Source organism: Rhinoraja longicauda, chromosome 8 (genome assembly GCF_053455715.1).
Source record: "Rhinoraja longicauda isolate Sanriku21f chromosome 8, sRhiLon1.1, whole genome shotgun sequence".
Lineage (NCBI taxonomy): Eukaryota > Metazoa > Chordata > Chondrichthyes > Rajiformes > Arhynchobatidae > Rhinoraja > Rhinoraja longicauda.
The window spans coordinates 54892215-54912222 of record NC_135960.1 but is presented as its reverse complement, the minus strand read 5'-3'; the positions used below and the strand labels follow the sequence as shown (position 1 = coordinate 54912222).

The window sequence follows — 20008 nt, the reverse complement described above, 5'->3', positions numbered from 1 at the left end:
AGCCAGCATCACCATTCAATGTGATCATGGCTGATCATTCTCAATCAGTACCCCGTTCCTGCCTTCTCCCACTACCCCCTGATCCGCTATCCTTAAGAGCTTTATCTAGCTCTCTCTTGAATGCATTCAGAGAATTGGCCTGCACTGCCTTCTGAGGCAGTGAATTCCACAGATTTACAACTCTCTGACTGAAAAGGTTTTTCCTCATCTCAGTTCTAAATGGCCTACCCCTTATTCTTAAACTGTGGCCCCTGGTTCCTTAATAATCTTATATGTTTCAATAAAATCCCCTCGCATCCTTCTAAATTCCAGTGTATACAAGCCTAGTCGCTCCAGTCTTTCAACATATGTCAGTCCCGCCATTCCGGGAATTAACCTAGTAAACCTACGCTGCATGCCCTCAATAGCAAGAATATTCTTCCTCAAATTTGGAGACCAAAACTGAACACAGGACTCCAGATGCGGTCTCACTAGGGCCCTATACAACTGCAGAAGGACCTCTTTGTTCCTATACACAACTCCTCTTGTTATGAAGGCCAGCATTCCATTGGCTTTCTTCACTGCCTGCTGTACGTGCATGCTTCCTTTCAATTACTGATGCACTAGGACACCAGATCTCGTTTGTATGTCCCCTTTTCCTAACTTGACACCATTCAGATAATAATCTGCCTTCTTATTCTTACCACCAAAGTGGATAACCTCACACTTATCCACATTAAACTGCATCTGCCATGCATCCGCCCGCTCACACAACCTGTCCAAGTCACCCTGCAACCTCATAGCATCTTCCTCAGTTCACTCTACCACCCAGCTTTGTACCATCTGCAAATTTGCTAATGGTACTTTTAATCCCTTCATCCAAGTCATTAATGTATATTGTAAATAATAATAATAATAATAATCCATTTATTTTATATAGCGCCTTATCACATGCTCAAAGCGCTTTACAAAAACAATTAACATAGAAACAGACAAACTATCCTGACGGAAAAGCGGCGAATACACAACGCCAGCGTCCTCTCACGTCAGGGTCCGGCAGTAGACATTGAAAAGCACAAGACACACAGATATAATTTTTTACACAAAACAGCCATCACAGTGATTGCTCTAGGCATACCCTCACTGTGATGGAAGGCAAAGTCTTATCTCCTCCTCATTCTTCTCCCGTGGTGCCACGAGGTGATCGAGGCTCCCAACTTTTTGAAGCCCCCACCGGGCGATGGAAAGTCCCAGGGCCGAGCCGAGCAGGCCGATGAAGGTCCTGAGCCCCCACCGGGCGATGGAAAGTGCTGCGGCCAGGCCACGCAGGGCGATGAAAGTCCTGAGCCCCCACCGGGCGATGGAAAGTGCTGCGGCCAGGCCACGCAGGGCGATGAAGGGCCTGCGGGCGGGTTGATCGTACCTCGCGCTTCGGGGCGGTCGAAGCTGCTACGGCTGGAGCTCCCAAAAGCCGGTCGCCAGCCAGGGACCTGCGAACTCCCGATGTTGCGGTCTGCAGGGCCCACGGCCGAAGCCTCCGAGATGGTAAGTCCAGGCCCAGCGACCAGAGTCTTTGAGGTCGATCCCAGCTGGAGGCCGCCGACTCCACGATCTTAGGCCATAGCGCAAACGGAGATACGACACGGTAAAGGTCGCATCTCCGTTGAGATTTGAAAAAAAGGTTTCCCCCAACCCCCCCACCACCCCCCCTACATACACAGAATTAAAAATAAAACAAAACGTACATTTAACAACGACAATGACAAAAAAAACCAACAAAAAACAGAGAGACTGCCGGTGAGCCGCAGCTGCAGAACACAGCCACGCCCCTCATAGCTGCGGTCCTAGCACTGAGCCTTGCGGTACCCCACTAGTCACTGCCTGCCATTCTGAAAGGGACCCATTTATTCCCACTCTTTGCTTTCTGTCAACCAATTTTCTATCCATGTCAGTACCCTACCCCCAATACCATGTGCTCTAATTTTGCCCACTAATCTCCTATGTTGGACCTTGTCGAAGGCTTTCTGAAAGTCGAGGTACACCACATCCACCTGCTCTCCCCTGTCAATTTTCCTAGTTACATCCTCAAAAAATTCCAGATTAGTCAAGCATGATTTCCCCTTCGTAAATCCATGCTGACTCGGAACAATCCTGTTACTGCTATCCAAATGCTCCGCAATTTCGTCTTTTATAATTGACTCCAGCATCTTCCCCACCACTGATGTCGGACTAACTGGTCTATAATTTCCCCGTTTTCTCTCTCCCTCCTTTCTTAAAAAGTGGGATAACATTAGTTACCCTCCAATCCACAGGAACTGATTCTGAACCTATAGAACATTGGAAAATGATCACCAATGCGTCCACAATTTCTAGAGCCACCTCCTTAAGTACCCTGGGATGCAGACCATCAGGCCCTGGGGATTTATCAGCCTTCAGTCCCATCAGTCTACCCAACACATTTCCTGCCTAATGTGAATCTCCTTCAGTTCCTCCGTCACCCTAGGATCTCTGGCCACTAGAACATCTGGGAGATTGTTTGTATCTTCCTTAGTGAAGACAGATCCAAAGTACCTGTTCAACTCGTCTGCCATTTCCTTGTTCCCCATAATAAATTCCCCTGCTTCTGACTTCAAGGGACCCACATTTGCCTTGACTATTTTTTTCCTCTTCACATACCTAAAAAAGCTTTTACTATCCTCCTTTAAATTATTGGCTAGCTTACCCTCGTACCAAGACGTACAGGTATGTAGGTTAATTGGCTGGGTAAAATGTAAAAATTGTCCCTAGTGGGTGTAGGATAGTGTTAATGTACGGGGATCGCTGGGCGGCACGGACTTGGAGGGCCGAAAAGGCGTGTTTCCGGCTGTATATATATGATATGATACCTCATCTTTTCTCCCCATATTGCCTTTTTGGTTATCTTCTGTTGCTCTTTACGATTCCCAATCCTCTGGCTTCCCACTCTTCTCTGCTATGATATACCTCTTTTATTTTTATGCTGTTCTTGACTGCCCTTGTCAGCCATGGGTGCCTCTTACTCCCCTTAGAATCTTTCCTCCTCTTTGGGATAAATTGATCCTGCAATTTCTGCATTGTTCCCAAGAATACCTGCCATTGCTGTTCCACTCTCTTCCCTGCTTAGGCCTCCTTCCAGTCATATCTGACCAGCTCCTGCCTCTGTAATCCCATTTCCTATTCTGTAATACTAACACTTCCGATTTTCCCTTCTCCCTCTCAATTTGTAGAGTAAAACTTATCATATTGTGCTCACTGCATCCCAATGGCTCTTTCACCTTGAGTCCCCTTCTCAGGTCAGGTTCATTACACACTAAATCCAGAATTGCCTTCTCCCTGGTAGGCTCCAGTACAAGCTGTTCTAAGAACCATCTCGGAGGCACTCCACAAACTCTCTTTCCTGGGGTCCAGTACCAACCTGATTTTCCCAGTCTACCTGCATGTTGAAATCTCCCATAACCACCGCAGCATTACATTTACGACATGCCAATTTTAGCTCTGGATTCAACTTGCACCTTATGTCGAGGCTGCTGTTTGGGGCCCTGTAGATAACTCCCATTAGGGTCTTTTCACCCTTACAATTCCTCATTTCTATCCATACTGATTCTACATCTCCTGATTCTATGTCACCCCTTGCAAGGGAGTGAATATCATTCCTTACCAACAGAGCGACCCCACCCCCTCTGCCCACCTGTCTGTCTTTTCTATACGCTGTGTACCCCTGAATATTCAGTTCCCAGCCCTGGTGGGAAATCTATTGTGCTTTGCCTTGAATATACTTGGTTTGAAAATTCTAAAGATTCGCTACTGAGTGAGAAGTTTTATCTCATCTCTGTTCTAACTGACTTTTTGAGACTATGACCTCCAGGTTCCAGACATGCCCACACATCTAGCATACCAGTATTATTCCATTCAAAGTCCTTTTAGTGACCATGAGCACTATTGGGACAAGGCAAGTAACAAGAAGGCAACAAAAGAAAGTTTTTATTTATATGGTTCAGTGTAGTGGACAATTAAAATGAATATTTTATTAAAATATTCCTTCATACATACATAAAATGCAAGATTTTTTGTCTTTAGCTATAAAAGAAACACCAAATTCACCTGAATGTTGTTTTTGCTCCAATGGCCAGAATAAATTATTTGTTATTGTTTGGGAGCACAGAAGTTATCAGATTTAATCAATAATCATACATTCACAGCTCTAAAGTGCAACTCAGTTGAGAACTGCATTTAGTAGTATTCTAAAGGAGACAGAATCAATGACTGGTCGACATGTGCCAGTTGATCATTGAAGTGAGCTACAGTTGAAAAGTTTTATTAAAATGTTAGAACATCTCTCTCTACATCCTTTATGTAGACTTTCTTATAACATTAATAGCAGACCTACATCATAATTTGATCACTTTCAAGCGTATTACTAACATTTTTATTAGCAATCTCAAATTTATAACTATCTTGTATTTTCTCAAACACTTAAGAAAATAGTTTGGGCAGACAAAACTTGTTTCTCAGGCTGGGGTTTTGTTGCTTTGGTTGAATATAACTTCTCAAAAATCAAGCAATGTTTGGTTGAAAGTTTTAACCATTTTACCACAAAGCAGAAGATATTGTTTAATACCATGTAATTCAGAGAAGAAATTGCAAGAATTTATGATATTTTCTACATTTGTTAAACTCCATTCATTGTCCACATCATGATTTAATTATAATCAACATTTAAATTTAAACCCAGGCTAACATTTTGAAGGGGTTAATTTGGCTCAGTAATTACATGTGTAATTTTCCATAAGCTCAGAAAATGGGAAAGATTCTTTCAAAAACTCTGTAAATAGATAAAAAGTTTACTTGTAAAGATTAAGTAATTTGTGAATAATTCATTCAGCAGGACAAGTATTCATTAATGGCTTGGGGAAGTAATTTCAACACAACTAGTCAAAGACATCATGACTGAGCCTCAAAAGGAGAATCTGGCTTTTAGAAAAGTGGTTAGTTATAACTTTCTAACAAAATCATACTGCAAGTGACTTATTCCATAATACAAACTTAACTGTTCGATACACAGTAAATATCAGTATGAGAAAAATGTTCTACGGTTATACAAAAGGAGGAGATGTAAAATGAAGTAGGAATTACATGTTATTTCAGTAACTTTGTAAAAGCAACTGAAAAGATGAGCAAAATCAGTACCAACATTTCTAATCTACCAAAATAATGTAAGCTTAATCACTGCTCAAATTTTATCCATTCCATTACTGGGTCTATCATCCTCCTGCAAATTCAATATTCTCTTCTGATTCTACTAGATTTGAATTGTTGGCGTAATCATAATTAACATAACTGATTGCCGTGACAACAGGGGGTAGGTGTACTTGTAATGTTACATTAGATTTTCATTATATTTACAATAAAAAGCAAAGATCTAACATTGTGCAGTAATTTTTTTTGCATGGTCTTTTTCAGTAATATGTGTAATTTGTTTTTGTGTGTTTGTCTGAGTCTATCTGCCTGCCATGCTGCTGCAATCAAGATTTTCATTGTCCTGACCCTCATCGTACTTGCGCATGACAATAAATTTGACTTAACTTGATCTATAAGGTTCTGATGGGAGTGAAGTTATCTGTTATTTTTTCACTAAAATTTAAATATTAATCTAGATCAACATAATTTCAGAACAATTTAATTTCTTTATAAAAGCCATCATCAAGGAAAAGCAGGCCATTTCACTCATTGAACCGGCAAATCCTAAAGGACATCCTGAAAGCAATATTATTGTCCTTTCCCCAATAGTTATTTACATTGACCGAGCAAAATTCACATTTTATACATGACATTATAAATCAATCATGCTGATATCTTAATGGCTCCACAATACCCGATTAGGATTACAATACTTCAAAATATCTGCTCTAAAAGCAATTATATTCTCTTTATGTGAATGTATTAACATTTAAACTATTATAGTTAATTACTGAAAAGCATAACAATTTTAAAATTGAACAATTTTATTTCATTGTAACTTATAACAGTGGAAAAAATCACTAATAAAACTTAGTGCTACATGTTTAAGACACAATTAAGTGGGAAATTTTCTTCCCTCCTTTCCAGCTTTAATTCGTGCTGCTCAGCTCTGGATTTAAATTTTATCCATGGGGCCTGTTATTCATGCAAAACGCCAGAGCAAAATTAACAAACCTCAATAGATACAAAAAAAGAGGTGTGGCGGTTGACTGGAATGGGGAAGTCACAGATTTCCATCTTCACAGACATCTGAAAACATACCCCAATTGAAATTCTGGTTGGATTTTCCTCTCCTGTAACCCAGGGTACCAAAGTTCAAAGTTGTTATTGGTGCTCCAGCAGAGACCAGGCAGTTCACAAACTGGCGGCTTTGTTCCGCTTTTAGCGGATGAACTCAATTATCAGCAAAACTATAACATCATGAATTTTAAGCTTGAATGCCTGAAGCTATGGTCTTGTTGAAAAAAAAAATGCATGATATAAATCTGTCCATTTTACAAATTCTGCATGCATACTTTTAATATTCACAGCATTTAATATTCACAAAAAACAAATTGATAGCATAGTTGATAGCTTCAAATTACTCTATCTCACTAATTGGTATCATTAATTCCATTATTTACTAGTACATTGACACTTTTACTTGTTCTATCTTTCAAGGCTGGTTTGTGGGACCAAGTTTGGACATTCTCCTCTTAGACTACGCCACGGGTTTTTGGACATTAAAGTGCTGTGTATACCCCGCACATCAGTGAATCTATGCTCAGAACACTAACATGTCTGAAGTGTCGTTTTTATAAACTGCTCACATCATCGGAACACGTTGTCTATTATTAGAAAAATACTCATACATCGTAAAATTAAATATTTTTCATTTAAAACAATGGCATTTTGGAGAATGGAGTCTAAAAACACTGGAATGTTGTTAAGTTTAATACGCAGCAAAACAAAGTTTAACACTACAACTGTTTCTACTAAATGTGTTAAAGTAATATAATTCCACCCTTTGTTGTAATCATATTGTTTATATTGGAAGAAACAGATTGTTGAATAAACTGCATTGACAGCATACCCAGCATATAAATAAGAGCAACAAAAGTAATTAGGATTGAAAAGATTTTAACTGATTATTGGTATTGAATTGTTATTATATAAATTTGTTACATTTTGGGAAAAGTGGGACAAATTATCCTTTTTCCAGTCATCTAATTTAAATATACCACATCCAGGTAACAGATTTGTGTGAACTACAAATCACTATCCTGGCTTTATTTCAGACCTCTGCTTAAATATGGCACGTGATAAAGAAATACCAAAGCTCTGAAATCTCTTCAATTGCACAACAGGTTACATGTCTGCAAATAGACTGAAAATAACTGATTTAAGAGGTTTTTTTTGTGTTTTTTTAACCATTTAAACCAAATACCTTTTGCTTGTCATATTAGCCAATTAAACCATTGAAGGTTTCAACTCAAATGAAAAACTCTTCCCTTTACTTCAAATGGAGACGGTCATATAAAAAAGTAATTTATTTTCTATAGTTGTCAGTTACAGTTGTACCTGGGTCACTATTGTATTTTATTAATGTATTTTTATTGAATAGAAAATATGCCTTTTCATTCCTTTAATATTTAAGTGGATAGAATCTACTAATTTCTCTTTCAAAAAGGTAATGCAGAGCACAATAGTTGTAACATTATGTTTCAGAAACTGCTTGTCTAACTGGTATAACCAGTACTAATTGGCTGCAACTAAAAAAGAGATGAAGCACAATCCAAACCTCATCCTACAACAATACTCAGTGCTCATATACATAACAGGTTTCATTGAACATGTACTAACTACAAAGTCAAATAAAAGGTGTAAATAGAAACAACATCCAACTGCAATTCCTCCAGAATGCTCATTGTCCAAGGATATACAGTACAGGTACATAGTGAATTTGAACAGCCCCAAGGATTTAATTCTCTCCTGGCCAACAGTCCCCAAAGTACACACCTCCGGCAATGCTGTCTTTAGTCATGTGCTGCGTCCTTATTTCTCCACTGAAGCTTCACAGCTGTTATTAACTCAATGGTACCATTGCTCTGTATGGCAAAGTTCTGAATCAGATGATCACTGATCCTCAGTGGGTTTATTACACAATACTGTAGAAAATACAGTTGTGACTTACTGAAAATATATAATAGAAATAAGGTTGGGTATGCTTCTCAAGTTTTCTGACTTGATTTAGTATTATAAAGTGCAGGGAAAGCCATTTAACTGGGAAACCATTTCCCTCTTGTTGCAATATCTAAATGTTAGCAATAATTGCATAGCAATATTAGCAGAATGATCATATTTTAAATCCATTTTAATTCAGATATTCAACTTGAAAGTGCAACAAAAGGACCCTCTATCCCGGTTTTCTTCCTTGAGATTGCAGCATTTTCTTCCGGAATGGTCACTGGAGGAAATTCACCATTTGCAGTCAATAAAGAATTTCGAGAAATTTGAGCAATCTCTGTAAGAATCATAAAAATTAATTTACAATTTTAGGACTCATGTACATATTTTTACTTACAAAAACGTTTTCAGCCCACAGATTTTAAAGATCTCAACTTAACGTTTAAATTTTGTGTTGCACAGAGCCAAGGAGATACATTTGACACAGATCCAAGATTCACAGAGACACACGGAATTGCAGATGCTTGTTTAAAATAAAAAGACAAAGTGCTGGAGTAACTCAGCAAGTCAGGCAGTATCTCCAGAGAATACTGCTAGGTGATGTTTCGGGTCGGACCCTTCTTCAGACGGATTATTGGAGGGGCGAAGAAAGCTGGAATAGAGGGGTGGGACAAAGTCTGGCAAGTGATAGGTGGATACAGGTGAGAGGAGAGTTTTGAATGGCAGATAGTTGGACAATGGCCAGAGATGAAAAGATAACAAGTGGGAGTCCAGATAAGGGTAGAAGTGTGAAATAAAAATCCAATGGAAAGAATATGTGGAAGGGGATTGGGGGGGGTAGGGAGTGGAAAAGAGGTGACACGGAGAAATGGCTGCAACACGTGATAGAAATGTACATCACAGAAACGGGTCCTTCAGCTTTTCAAGCACCTTTGCATATTTCACAGACAACACCAGAGGTGGGAAATAAACTCAGGTAGCTGGAGCCAGGAGCATCTAGATGTGCCACTGTGGTGCTCCCAAAATAGCCCATGTCATTGTTCTTCTTCTTTAGTGTAGGTCCTATGGTGGTTCACAGTAACTATCATAGGGGTGATGCAAATTTCCAATCAGCAATCTGGGTGGTAACATTTGCACTGTTCCACTCAATTATTTAGGCTTAGGACATTCGGCATGTCTTCAACAGCTCTCACCAACTTCTACAGATGTGCCGTTGAAATCATTTTATCAGGATGCATCACAACATGGTTCGAGAATGGCTCCATCCAAGACCGCAAGAAATTGCCGAGTTGTGGACGTAGCCCAGACCTTCACGCAAAGCAACCTCCCTTCCATTGACTCCATCTCCACTTCACGCTGCCTTGGCAAGGGCACCAGCATAATCAAGGATGAGTCTCACCCCGGTCACTCCCTCTCCCATCAGGCAAGTGATAAGAATTGTGAAAATGCACACCTCCAGGTTCAGTTTCTTGCAAGCTGTTATCAGTCAACTGTATCATCCTATCATCAAATAGCATGCAGTCCTGACCTACCATCTACCTCATTGGAGACCGGACTATCTTTAATCGGACTTTATCTTGCATTAAAAGTTATTCCCTTTATCCTGTATCTTTACACGATGGACAGCTTGATTGTAATCATGCAAAGTCTTTTTGCTGACTGGATAGCACGTATCAAAAAGCTTTTCACTGTACATGTGACAATAATAAACTAAACTAAATTACAAAGCTCATAAATTTATTGATAATTAACTATAATGTAGAAAAATGTCGTGAAGCACCTCATAATGGCAAAATAAAACTAAAATGGGTATCAAAACAAATTAGCTGAGGTAGGAGAGTGTCAATAAACAGCCTGGAGAAATATTGTTTTGCATTGGGCCTCAAATTTTCCTTCCTAATTTTTTTAATGTATTAAGAATGACATTAAATCCATTTTTGAAACTACGTACATGTATCTGCAGAATCTATTGCAATGCTTACTTTCTGGATCATCCAGAGCACCATCGCTGTATGATTCAGTATCTGAATACGTCCGTATTCTCCTGTGCATTTCAGGCCGTAATGTTGCAATAAGCATTTCCTTTTGGTGAGGAGTGTCCAGTTTCCTGCTAAATGCAAAATTTAAACTTAACCAAGAACAAGATCAGACACAAATCAAGATGCAAGGTACTAAAACGATAGTGCTCTGAAAGCCCAATAATTGTAAAATGCAAACCAGAACTTCAGTGAGCAAGATGGATCATTTTGATTTGAATTTAGTAATAACATTTATAGCATTATCACAGTATTCATTTTCTTCAAAGGTGAAGGAAGGCAATATACTGACATTAACTAATACTATGCTATTATGCTGAATAATTAAATTCTATGAGAAATGACAATCACCAGTACATTCAAAAGCAAGTGTACTTGTACAAATTTGTGACAATACTGCTAAAAATGTAAAGCCAGATAAATTTTTGCACTTTCTTTCTTCTTTTACACAATCCTTTTAAGTTTTACCAGTTATCCATCTATCCATGCCAGGAAAGGTTTTGTGCTCTTAAACATCTGCCTAATTACCACCACTGCCACCTATTCCTACCCTAACAACCACATCCTCAATCCTCTAAATGCCCAGACATCTCCTTTCATATCCCCAGAGCAACATCAACACCCGGGCAGGAAAATTATGTAATCAAAAGATCTCATCATTAAACAATTACAGGGAATATATGACGCTGAATCAGGCCATTGGGTCCAACTTGTCAATGGCAGTTTGAGCTCTAGACTCTTTTAGCCTCTCCTCATCCAAATTTGTTAGCTTAATTCTCTTTTCTCATCTTAATTATATACTTGTCCAGCCTCTCCGTTTGCAAAAGCACCATCTGCTTCTGGCACTCCCATATTTGCATCACATTCCGGGCAATTACGTATATAATTTGTATTAATAACCAACAACAAAACTCCTTTATCTTACCCATCATAAAGAATGGTACCAGGATGACTAATTGATCGTTTCATCTGCAATATTGAAAAATAAGTTACCAACTTACAAAACATCTAAATTAAACTTGCATCACAGTTCAACTTGTATCAAGAGGGAACAAAAAGACAATTAAACATTACACAAGAAAATAATAGCAGCAAAAAATGCAGAAACATCAACATATAGAGGAATAAATGTCAATAGTCAATAGTCGTTTATTTGTCACATACACATAAATGTGTAGTGAAATGAAACATTACCCGCAGTTGAACAATAAGACCAATAAGATTAATCAATAAAAATGCAATGACACATACAATCACAACTAACACCAAACAAAAAGAAACATCCATCACAGTGAGTCTCCTCCAGTCCCTCCTCTCTGTGATGGAAGGCCAAAATGTCTTTTTCTCTTCCCTGCCGTCTTCTCCCACGGTCAGGCTGTTGGAGTTGCCACGTCGGGGCGGTCGGGGCTCCCGATATTGAAGCCCCCGCTGGGCGGTGAAAAATCCCGCGGCCTATTTCAGGCCGCGCCGGATGGTGAAAGGTCCGTGGCGGGCCGACCCAAGCCCGCGATTCGGGGCGGGCGAACACGCTGCCTCTGCCGCTGCCGGAGCTCCCGATGTCGGCCCCCATCTAGGGGCCTGCGGGCTTCCGACGTCCACGCGGCCCGCGCCGGAGCCTCCGGAGACGAGTCGCAGCCGTTCCCGCAGCATCCGCAGGCAGCCAGCGCCGCAGGTGGTGAGTCCGGGCCGTGGGCTCTGCGGACCAGAGCCCCAGGTGGTCCCAGATGCATGGCCGGTGGTAGGCCGCAGCGGGAACGGAGACACGACACAGAACAAAGGTCGCGTCTCCCTTCGGGAGAGAGAATTTTACAGTTCCCGTTCCCTCCCACCCCCCCAAAACATAACATACAACACTACATCATATTAAAACTACAATTCAGACAAAAACAACAAAAAACACAAAAGACAGACGGACTCTTAATAATACCATACCCGAACCATCTGAACTGGTGATGGTGATACAGGAGAGACAAGTGGATCGGAGTGAGTAAACTGGAACATTTCTGGCTTAAACTTGGCATTGGCTATTTTCATACACTCTTCAAGAGTTGTAATGAAGGTATTACACGTGGCACTGAGCAAAGAAGAGGCTTCATTCATATTCTAAGAAACAAAAATACATTCATTTTAGATACTCAATTGGGATTAATGAATTTCTCAAAATACTAGCAGACTGAAAGAACTATCCCCTCAGTTACAGGTTCCAAGCCAGTAAATTAACAAATATGAGTCAACACTATTTCATTTGGGAAAATTACTTCGTTTCAAAAGGTATATATATAAAAGAACAATTAGCCAAAAATAATCCCATACTCAGCTAAACTGAGTTGTCTACACTTTTCCATGTTACACAGAGGTTACCAAAAATCTTAACAATGTCGTTACTCAATGTACAAAATCATGAGAGGAATAGATCAGGTAGATGCACAGACTCTCTTGCCCAGAGTAGGGGAATCGAGGACCAGAGGACACAGGTTCAGGTAAAGGGGAAAAGATTTCATAGGAATCCGAGGGGTAACTTTTCCACACAAAGGGTGGTGGGTGTATGGAACAAGCTGCCAGAGGAGGTAGTTTAAAAAACAGACAAGTACATGGATAGGACGGGTTTGGAGGGGTATGGACCAAGTGCAGGGAGGTGGGACTAGTGTAGCTGGGACATTGATGGCCGGTGTGGGCAAGTTGGGCTGAAGGACCTATTTCCACACTGCAGAGAGAAAGCCAGTCTGCACACAAATGTTATCATTTGTATTTAGGATCTTCTAATCAGTTTCATCAGATACTTGCTAAACTAATAGAAATAAATACATACAAATACAAGATATATATATTAGATATAGATTCTGATACTATACCTCAGCAGGAGACGTCAAACCTGGCTGATCCTGTTTAACAGACTCTTGTATTGTATGAACTTGCTGCATTAGCAAGTCACAATACAGCCGAAGTTCTGACATCTTAGTTCTGAGAGATCCATTGGTTTCATTGATTTCTGCAGAATTAAAATAATACACAATATGAACTGATGGATTAATGAAACGTATTTATCCATCAAAATTCGTCAACATAATTAATTACGAGCAAGACCCTCTGAATAATCTGACATGGACCAACACCAATATTAGGCTGACAATTTATTTGTTATATTTTGCAACCATATATAACATTAATTATTTTACAGTTAGCATGCATTTAATACTTTTTTACTGTTTACCAACAAGGTTGTTAAGAGTTGTATTTACTTTCTTGAGCAACAAATAAAGTGCTGGAGGAACAGCATGCTAGGCAGCATCAGTGAAGGGAAGTGGACAGACAACGTCTTAGGTTGCAACTCTTCTTCAAACTGTCTGGAGTATCACATTTTAAAAACATTTGGGTAGGTACATGGATCAGACTGGTTTGGAGGGATATAGGCCAAAAGCAGGCAGGTGGAACTAATGAAGATGAGGCACATTGGTCGGTGTGGGCAAATTGGCCCCAAAGGCCTGTTTCCACAGTGTATGACTCTATGACTATACGAGTATGAAGAGGAGTCCTGAACCAATATGTCATCTGTCCACTTCCTTTCATAAATGCTGCGACTCCTTGACTCCTCCACCACTTTGCTTATTGCTCAATTATCAGATAAAGTTACAGCAGGTAGCTTTGAATTTCCTTTATGTATGTTATATATCCTGTTTGTATTTAATGTTACCTTTTTCTTTTTTAGTCCTTGTATCTGCAAGACATGCTTTTGAACTGCCTAGTGCCACCAACCATCTCTGCCTCTCAGCAGCATTGACTGATTTGACATAGAAATGTTGTTCTCCAGGAATAATCAGCTCCATTCGTGTGTTATCTGTTGAATGTACTAGTTTTAAAGAAGAACAAGTGATGAAGTGATCCCATAGTTAAATACAACTAAACTCACGAAAAAGTTATAATAAAAAAATACTGCCAGTACAGTAATTTCTACAAAAAAGTTAACAATCAGTTTTTGATGTTCTGAGAATGCCTGGATATCCTACCGTAAAAGCAAAATTAAAAATCTACGCAAATCTACTGAAGATTAAGGATGGTGGTATTTTCTTTACAGAAGATAAAAATAATCTAGGTCAAATTAATTTTATTTAATATTAACTGATTTAATTTGATTTAGGAAAAATGTTAATCACTTGCCTTTAATTTCACAAACGGCCATTTTGATACTCCCTTTGCTGCCTTTGTTAACATCATCCTGAGAATCATAATAAGAAAGTATTCCATTATCCAGTATGAACCAACGAGGCTGCCAACCTGAGGAAGAGAAATAACATTTGCAAGTCAGAATTACTACTTAATTCTTTGAAGTAGCTATTTTCACAGGACAGATACCAGGTGCACGACAGAAAATGTCAAGTGAAAATAGCCAGTATATAGAAGTGAGAGTTTGTAGACAATAGACAATAGGTACAGGAGTAGGCCATTCGGCCCGTCGAGCCAGACCACCATTCAATGTGATCATGGCTGATCATTCACAATCAGTTTAGTTTAGTTTACAGATAGCATGGAAACAGGCATTTCATGGCCCACCGAATCCACGTTGACCAACATCTCCCACACACTCATTTTATCCTACACACTAGGAACAATTTACAAAAGCCAATTAACCTACAAACCTGGATGTCTTTGGAGCATGGGAGGAAACCCACGGTCACAAAAACTGTACAGACAGCACCTGTAGTCAGGATCAAACCCAGGTCTCTAGCGCTGAAAGGCAGCAACTCTACAGCTGTGCCACCCGAGAGGGAGGGGAGAGGTAGGATGAGCTACAATCAGATTTGGAGGGAATGGAGGAGGATAACAATGAATGGCAGATGGGGCTATGGGGACAGGTGGGGGGAGTAGAGAGAGGAAAGGTGAATCAGGAAAGAAAAATCCAAACCAGATAGATATGTGGATGATAGTCATATGGAACCAGGTGGGGAGGAGATAGGATTGAAAAGGCGAATAAAGGGGGACTGAACTTGGGTGAACAGAGGGGGTTCACTTGAAATTGGAAAGTTCCTTTTCTATAACTTTGGGTCGTAGCTGCTCAGGTGGATCTGTTTTATACTGGGCCTCACCTGGAAGATTGAAGGCAACAAACTAGTGCAGGAAAGGAAGGGGAGTTGAAATGACATGGAACCAGAGGATCAAGATAAGATGGTCATTGCCGATAGTTCAGAAATTCTGCAAAACAATCACACATCTATCTACGTTTAGTCTCGCAGATGTAGAGAAGACCATATCTCAATGGTGTCAAGTTAGGAAATGGGGAAGTACAAAGAGATCTGGGTGTCCTTGTTCATCAGTCACTAAAGTTAGCATGCAGGTACAGCAGGAAGTGAAGAAAGCTAAAAGCATGTTGGCTTTTATGACAAGAGGAGTTGTGTATAGGAGCAAAGAGGTCATTTTGCAGTTGTACAGGGCCCTCGTGAGACCGCACCTAGAGTACTGTGTGCAGTTTTGGTCTCCAAATTTGAGGAAGGACATTCTTGCTATTGAGGGAGTGCAGCGTACATTCACTAGGTTAATTCCCGGAATGGCGGGACTGTCGTATGTTGTAAGACTGGAGCGACTAGGCTTGTATACATTGGAATTTAGAAGGATGAGAGGGGATCTTATTGAAACATATAAGATTATTAAGGGTTTGGGCACGTTAGAGGCAGGAAACATGTTCGCAATGTTGGGCGAGTCCAGAACCAGGGGCCACAGTTTAAGAATAAGAGGTAGGCCATTTAGAACGAAGAGGAGGAAAACATTTTTCAGTCAGAGTTGTAAATCTGTGGAATTCTCTGCCTCAGAAGGCAGTGGGGGCCAATTCTCTGGGTGCTTTCAAGAGAGCTAGATAGAGCTCTTAATGATAGCGGTGTCAGGGGATATGGGGAGAAGGCAAGAGCGGGGTACTGATTGTGAATGATCAGCCATGGTCACATTGAATGGCGGTGCTGGCACGAAGGGCCGAATGACCTCCTCCTGCACCTACTGTCTATTTATTGTCAAGACCGAATGTAGTAGACGCGGTTGGAGGAAGTGTATGTGCATCTCTGCCTCACTCAGAAGGGCTGTTTAGTTAGTTCCCTGGATGATGGTGGTGGGGAGGGAGTGTTGGGGCAAGTGTTGCATCTCCTACAGTTTCAAGTGAAGTGCCAGAGGTCGGAGATGGGCGAGTGGGAAGGGACAAAGGGGACGAGCTGATCAGGGAGTGATGGAGAGTGTCGTCCCTGTCAGAGGTCAATATGACAGTCAGGGAGGTGCAAGGCGGTGCTCCCCCGGGCCGGTGCTCCCCCGGTGCGGTGCGGGCCGGTGTGGTGCTCCCCCGGGCCGGTGGTGGTGCGGGCCGGTGCGGTGCTCCCCCGGGCCGGGGCCTCCCTCACCCGTCAGGTAGTTGGTCCACTTGTAAAGTATTCCTTCCATCTTCACACGGCGCGGCGCGGCGCCTCACACGCAGGCGGCGAGCCCAGCTGACAGCCGGAGGCGCGGCCTCAGCGCGGCGCCGGCGGCACTGGCGGAGCCTGCGCTCGGCACCATGGCGGCCGCTTCCCCCCCCCCCCGCCGCCCCGGGGAACCGGCGCCTGCAACAGACGGACGGACCGACCGACCCGCTCACCCCGGGCCGCCTGCGCAGTCACGTCGGACAGAGACGTTACGTCATCACGTGACCTACCTGCGACATGGTCCCGCCCCCCAGCCGTGGGCGGATCCGCTGATTGACGTATGCATTGGCCAATGCACAGTTAGTCCTCAGGGGGCGGTGCCAGATCTGCGGATTGACGTGTACATTGGCCAATGCACAGTAGTCCTCAGGAGGCGGTGCCAGAATCGCGGATTGACGTATGCATTGGCCAATGCACAGTTAGTCCTCAGGGGGCGGTGCCAAATCTGCTGATTGACGTGTTCATTGGCCAATGCACAGTTCGTCCTCAGGAGGTGGGGCCAGGTTCATTGGCCTGCCAACCAATGGGAAGGAAAACCCACCCTGGTGGAGAAGGAAGCAACTGCAGGTGCGGTTTGCAAAAAAAAAAACAAAATGCTGGAGTAACTCAGTGGGTCAGGCAGCATCTCTGGAGAGAAGGAATGGGTGACGTTTCGATCTGAAGAAGGGTCTGGACCCGAAACGTCACCCATTCCCTCGCTCCAGAGATGCTGCCCAAACTAGATACCTGTAGTATCTTTGATGCTGCCTGTCCCGCTGCTCTTGCTGTTTTCCTGATTGTGTGCATGTGTTGGAAGGAACTGCAGATGTTGGTTTAAAGCGAAGATAGACACAAAAAGCTGGAGTATTTCAGCGGGTCAGACAGCATTTCTAATACAGTCAAAGCGTCAACATAGAATGAAAATAATTCCAAAGGAGCATTTTAAATACGCAAAACATCAATTGCAAAAGAAAAAAAGCGGGGTTACAAAGTGCAAGTTAAAGGTAAAAGGTAGATACACAAAATGCTGGAGTATATATATCAAATCAAAACAAATTTCTTTGTCATTGTAATGGCGCATACAATGAAATTCATGAAAAGATATATTATTATTATTAATTATTATTATTTAAAAAAAATTATTAAGCAGACTCATGGTCCATTAGAATACACACAGTACACAGTATATACATATAAAATTAAATTAAAAAAGGCAACAATACCAATGTTTCCACATAGGTGACAGGTATCTCACGGTACTGAAACCAGGATTTACCAGCAGCACAATGATGGAATTCTGAGAACCATTCAATCGGCATATAAATTTAAACATGAGATTCCTCAACAGGGCATGAAACGTATTGACTCCTGCACTACAAAACAGTTCACTTGCACTGCACCACCTTGGCTTTCTAAGCAATATGCGCATGCAGTCATTATAGGCAACCTTAAGTTTATGGATACTTGACTTATTAAACTTTATCCACAAAGGAGCAGTGTAAAGAGGAGTACAGTACGCTCTAAACAGGTTTATCTTGACATTTCCTGAGCACCAGTGGAATTTCCTAACCAACATGTTAGCTTGTGCATACAACATGCGGCGCTGTCTATACATGTCCTCATCATCAGACATTTGATCTGTGATGACATGTCCCAGATACTTAGCTTTACAGCAGACAGATAGAACCTGCCCAGACAGGTAAAATGATGGGAAGACTAGATCTTTGTCCCCTTTTACTTTACAAATCATGACAACGCTCTTTTTAGCATTGTATTTCACGTCAAATTGGACACCATACTCAGAGCATATATTCAACATCTGCTGAAACCCAGCACTGCTAGGAGAAAAAACCGCCAGATCATCGGCATACATAAGATGGTTTACCAGGGTGTTACCAATCATACATCCTGTTTTACAGCCTCTAAGCTGTTCAGATAAATCATTCATGTACACATTAAAGAGGGCTGGTGAGAGTAGCCCCCCCTGGCGAACCCCATTACCAACACCTAATGTTACAGAGACTGCATTACCCCCATTTGACCTGCATGCTCTGGTTGGCGTACCAATATGCCAGGACCCTAATTATACTGTTAGGCACTCCTCTTTGACTCAGTTTTTGGAACAGCTTATGATGGTTGACTCGATCAAAAGCTTTAGAGGCATCAATAAAACCAATTAACACAGAGGAATTCTGCCTTCTATACATTTCAACCATTTCCTTCAGGGCATAGATACATAAATCATGCTTAGCCTTGAAGCCAAACTGGTTGTCTGTAGTACCCAAATAAAAACATAATCTATCTAATAAAATTCTTTCCAGGACTTTGGATAACACACTGGCTAGAGCAATCGGTCTGTAATTATCCAAGCTCCCCACCTTGCCCGCTTTGTCCTTGATGACAGGCACCAGAGTAACAGACAACTTGGAGTCCGGTAACAGACCATGATTCGTAAGGCCAGTAAAACCGATTGCAAGAAGGACAGCAACCCTCGGGCTTGCAAGTTTGAGGTGCTCTGCAGTGATCTGATCTAAGCCGCTAGCTTTGTTATCAGCTAGCTGTGTGATTGCTTGATAGACCTTATTGGCTGTGATTCCCACTTTGTCACTGTTGGCAATGTTGCCCACTTTGTAGGGATCACTTTTAATACAATTGAATAGCTCAGAGTACTGTTGCCTCCACAAATCAGCTATGTTGTCGGCTCCTGAGACTCCTTCTATGGTACATGGCAACGATGTACTGCCTCTGTTCAGAGCTCTCACCTCCTTCCAGAAGCCAGTAACATCGTTACCAAGGAGCTTATCAGCCATAGAGTCTGCTCTCATTAATTGTTCGTGTTTGCTGATATAACGAACTGCATATTTATACCGAGCATTACTAAGCTTTTTGTGATCCAGGACAGGCCCCTCTCTGGGCCTACCTGCCAGGACCCAAGCCTTAAAGGCATCCTTAGCTTCAGCATGATGAGCAGCCACATGTTTATTCCACCCTGGCTTAATGCTGTGTCTTTTATCAGAGTGAGTAAAGCATGGCCTACTAGCTTCATACACAGCACCCACAATACAATTATACATAGCACAGAGGTCCTTACAGTGAGGGCTGTTATTACAATTCACATCAGTACACATAATCGCATCTCTGGGTAGATATACATTACTTAGAAGAACATCAGTTCTCCCATAGTATAACATCACATCCTCATCTGAGAGCTTAGACCAATCCAGTTTAGCCTTACAGGCACTATTAACCTCCTGAGACATCTCCGGGAGACTGCCCCAATCGAGTGCCATAACAAAAGGAACATGATCAGACATAGATGCCTCATACACAATCTCCATAGATCTTAGAATATCATGAGCATCAGCAGTGCTAATGCAG

The 20008-nt window shown here is 41.6% G+C and overlaps 1 protein-coding gene across 3 annotated transcripts; it reads right to left on the bottom strand.

Moving 5' to 3' along the window:
* Positions 1–3993: 3993 nt before the first annotated feature.
* On the bottom strand, positions 3994–16836 carry plekha3 (pleckstrin homology domain containing, family A (phosphoinositide binding specific) member 3). 3 transcript variants are annotated; one of them, XM_078404012.1, is made up of 8 exons: positions 16592–16836; positions 14373–14489; positions 13909–14064; positions 13070–13206; positions 12150–12320; positions 11143–11186; positions 10164–10291; positions 3994–8518 (listed from the first exon to the last, which is right to left on the bottom strand). In XM_078404012.1, exons 1-8 carry the CDS (start codon positions 16629–16631, stop codon positions 8382–8384), a joined length of 930 nt encoding a protein of 309 aa, XP_078260138.1. In that variant the 5' UTR covers positions 16632–16836; the 3' UTR covers positions 3994–8381. The 3 variants fall into 3 exon arrangements, with proteins under 3 accessions (XP_078260138.1, XP_078260139.1, XP_078260140.1); XM_078404013.1 differs by having other exon boundaries at positions 10164–10288; XM_078404014.1 differs by having other exon boundaries at positions 13909–14052.
* Between the last annotated feature and the right edge of the window lie 3172 nt (positions 16837–20008).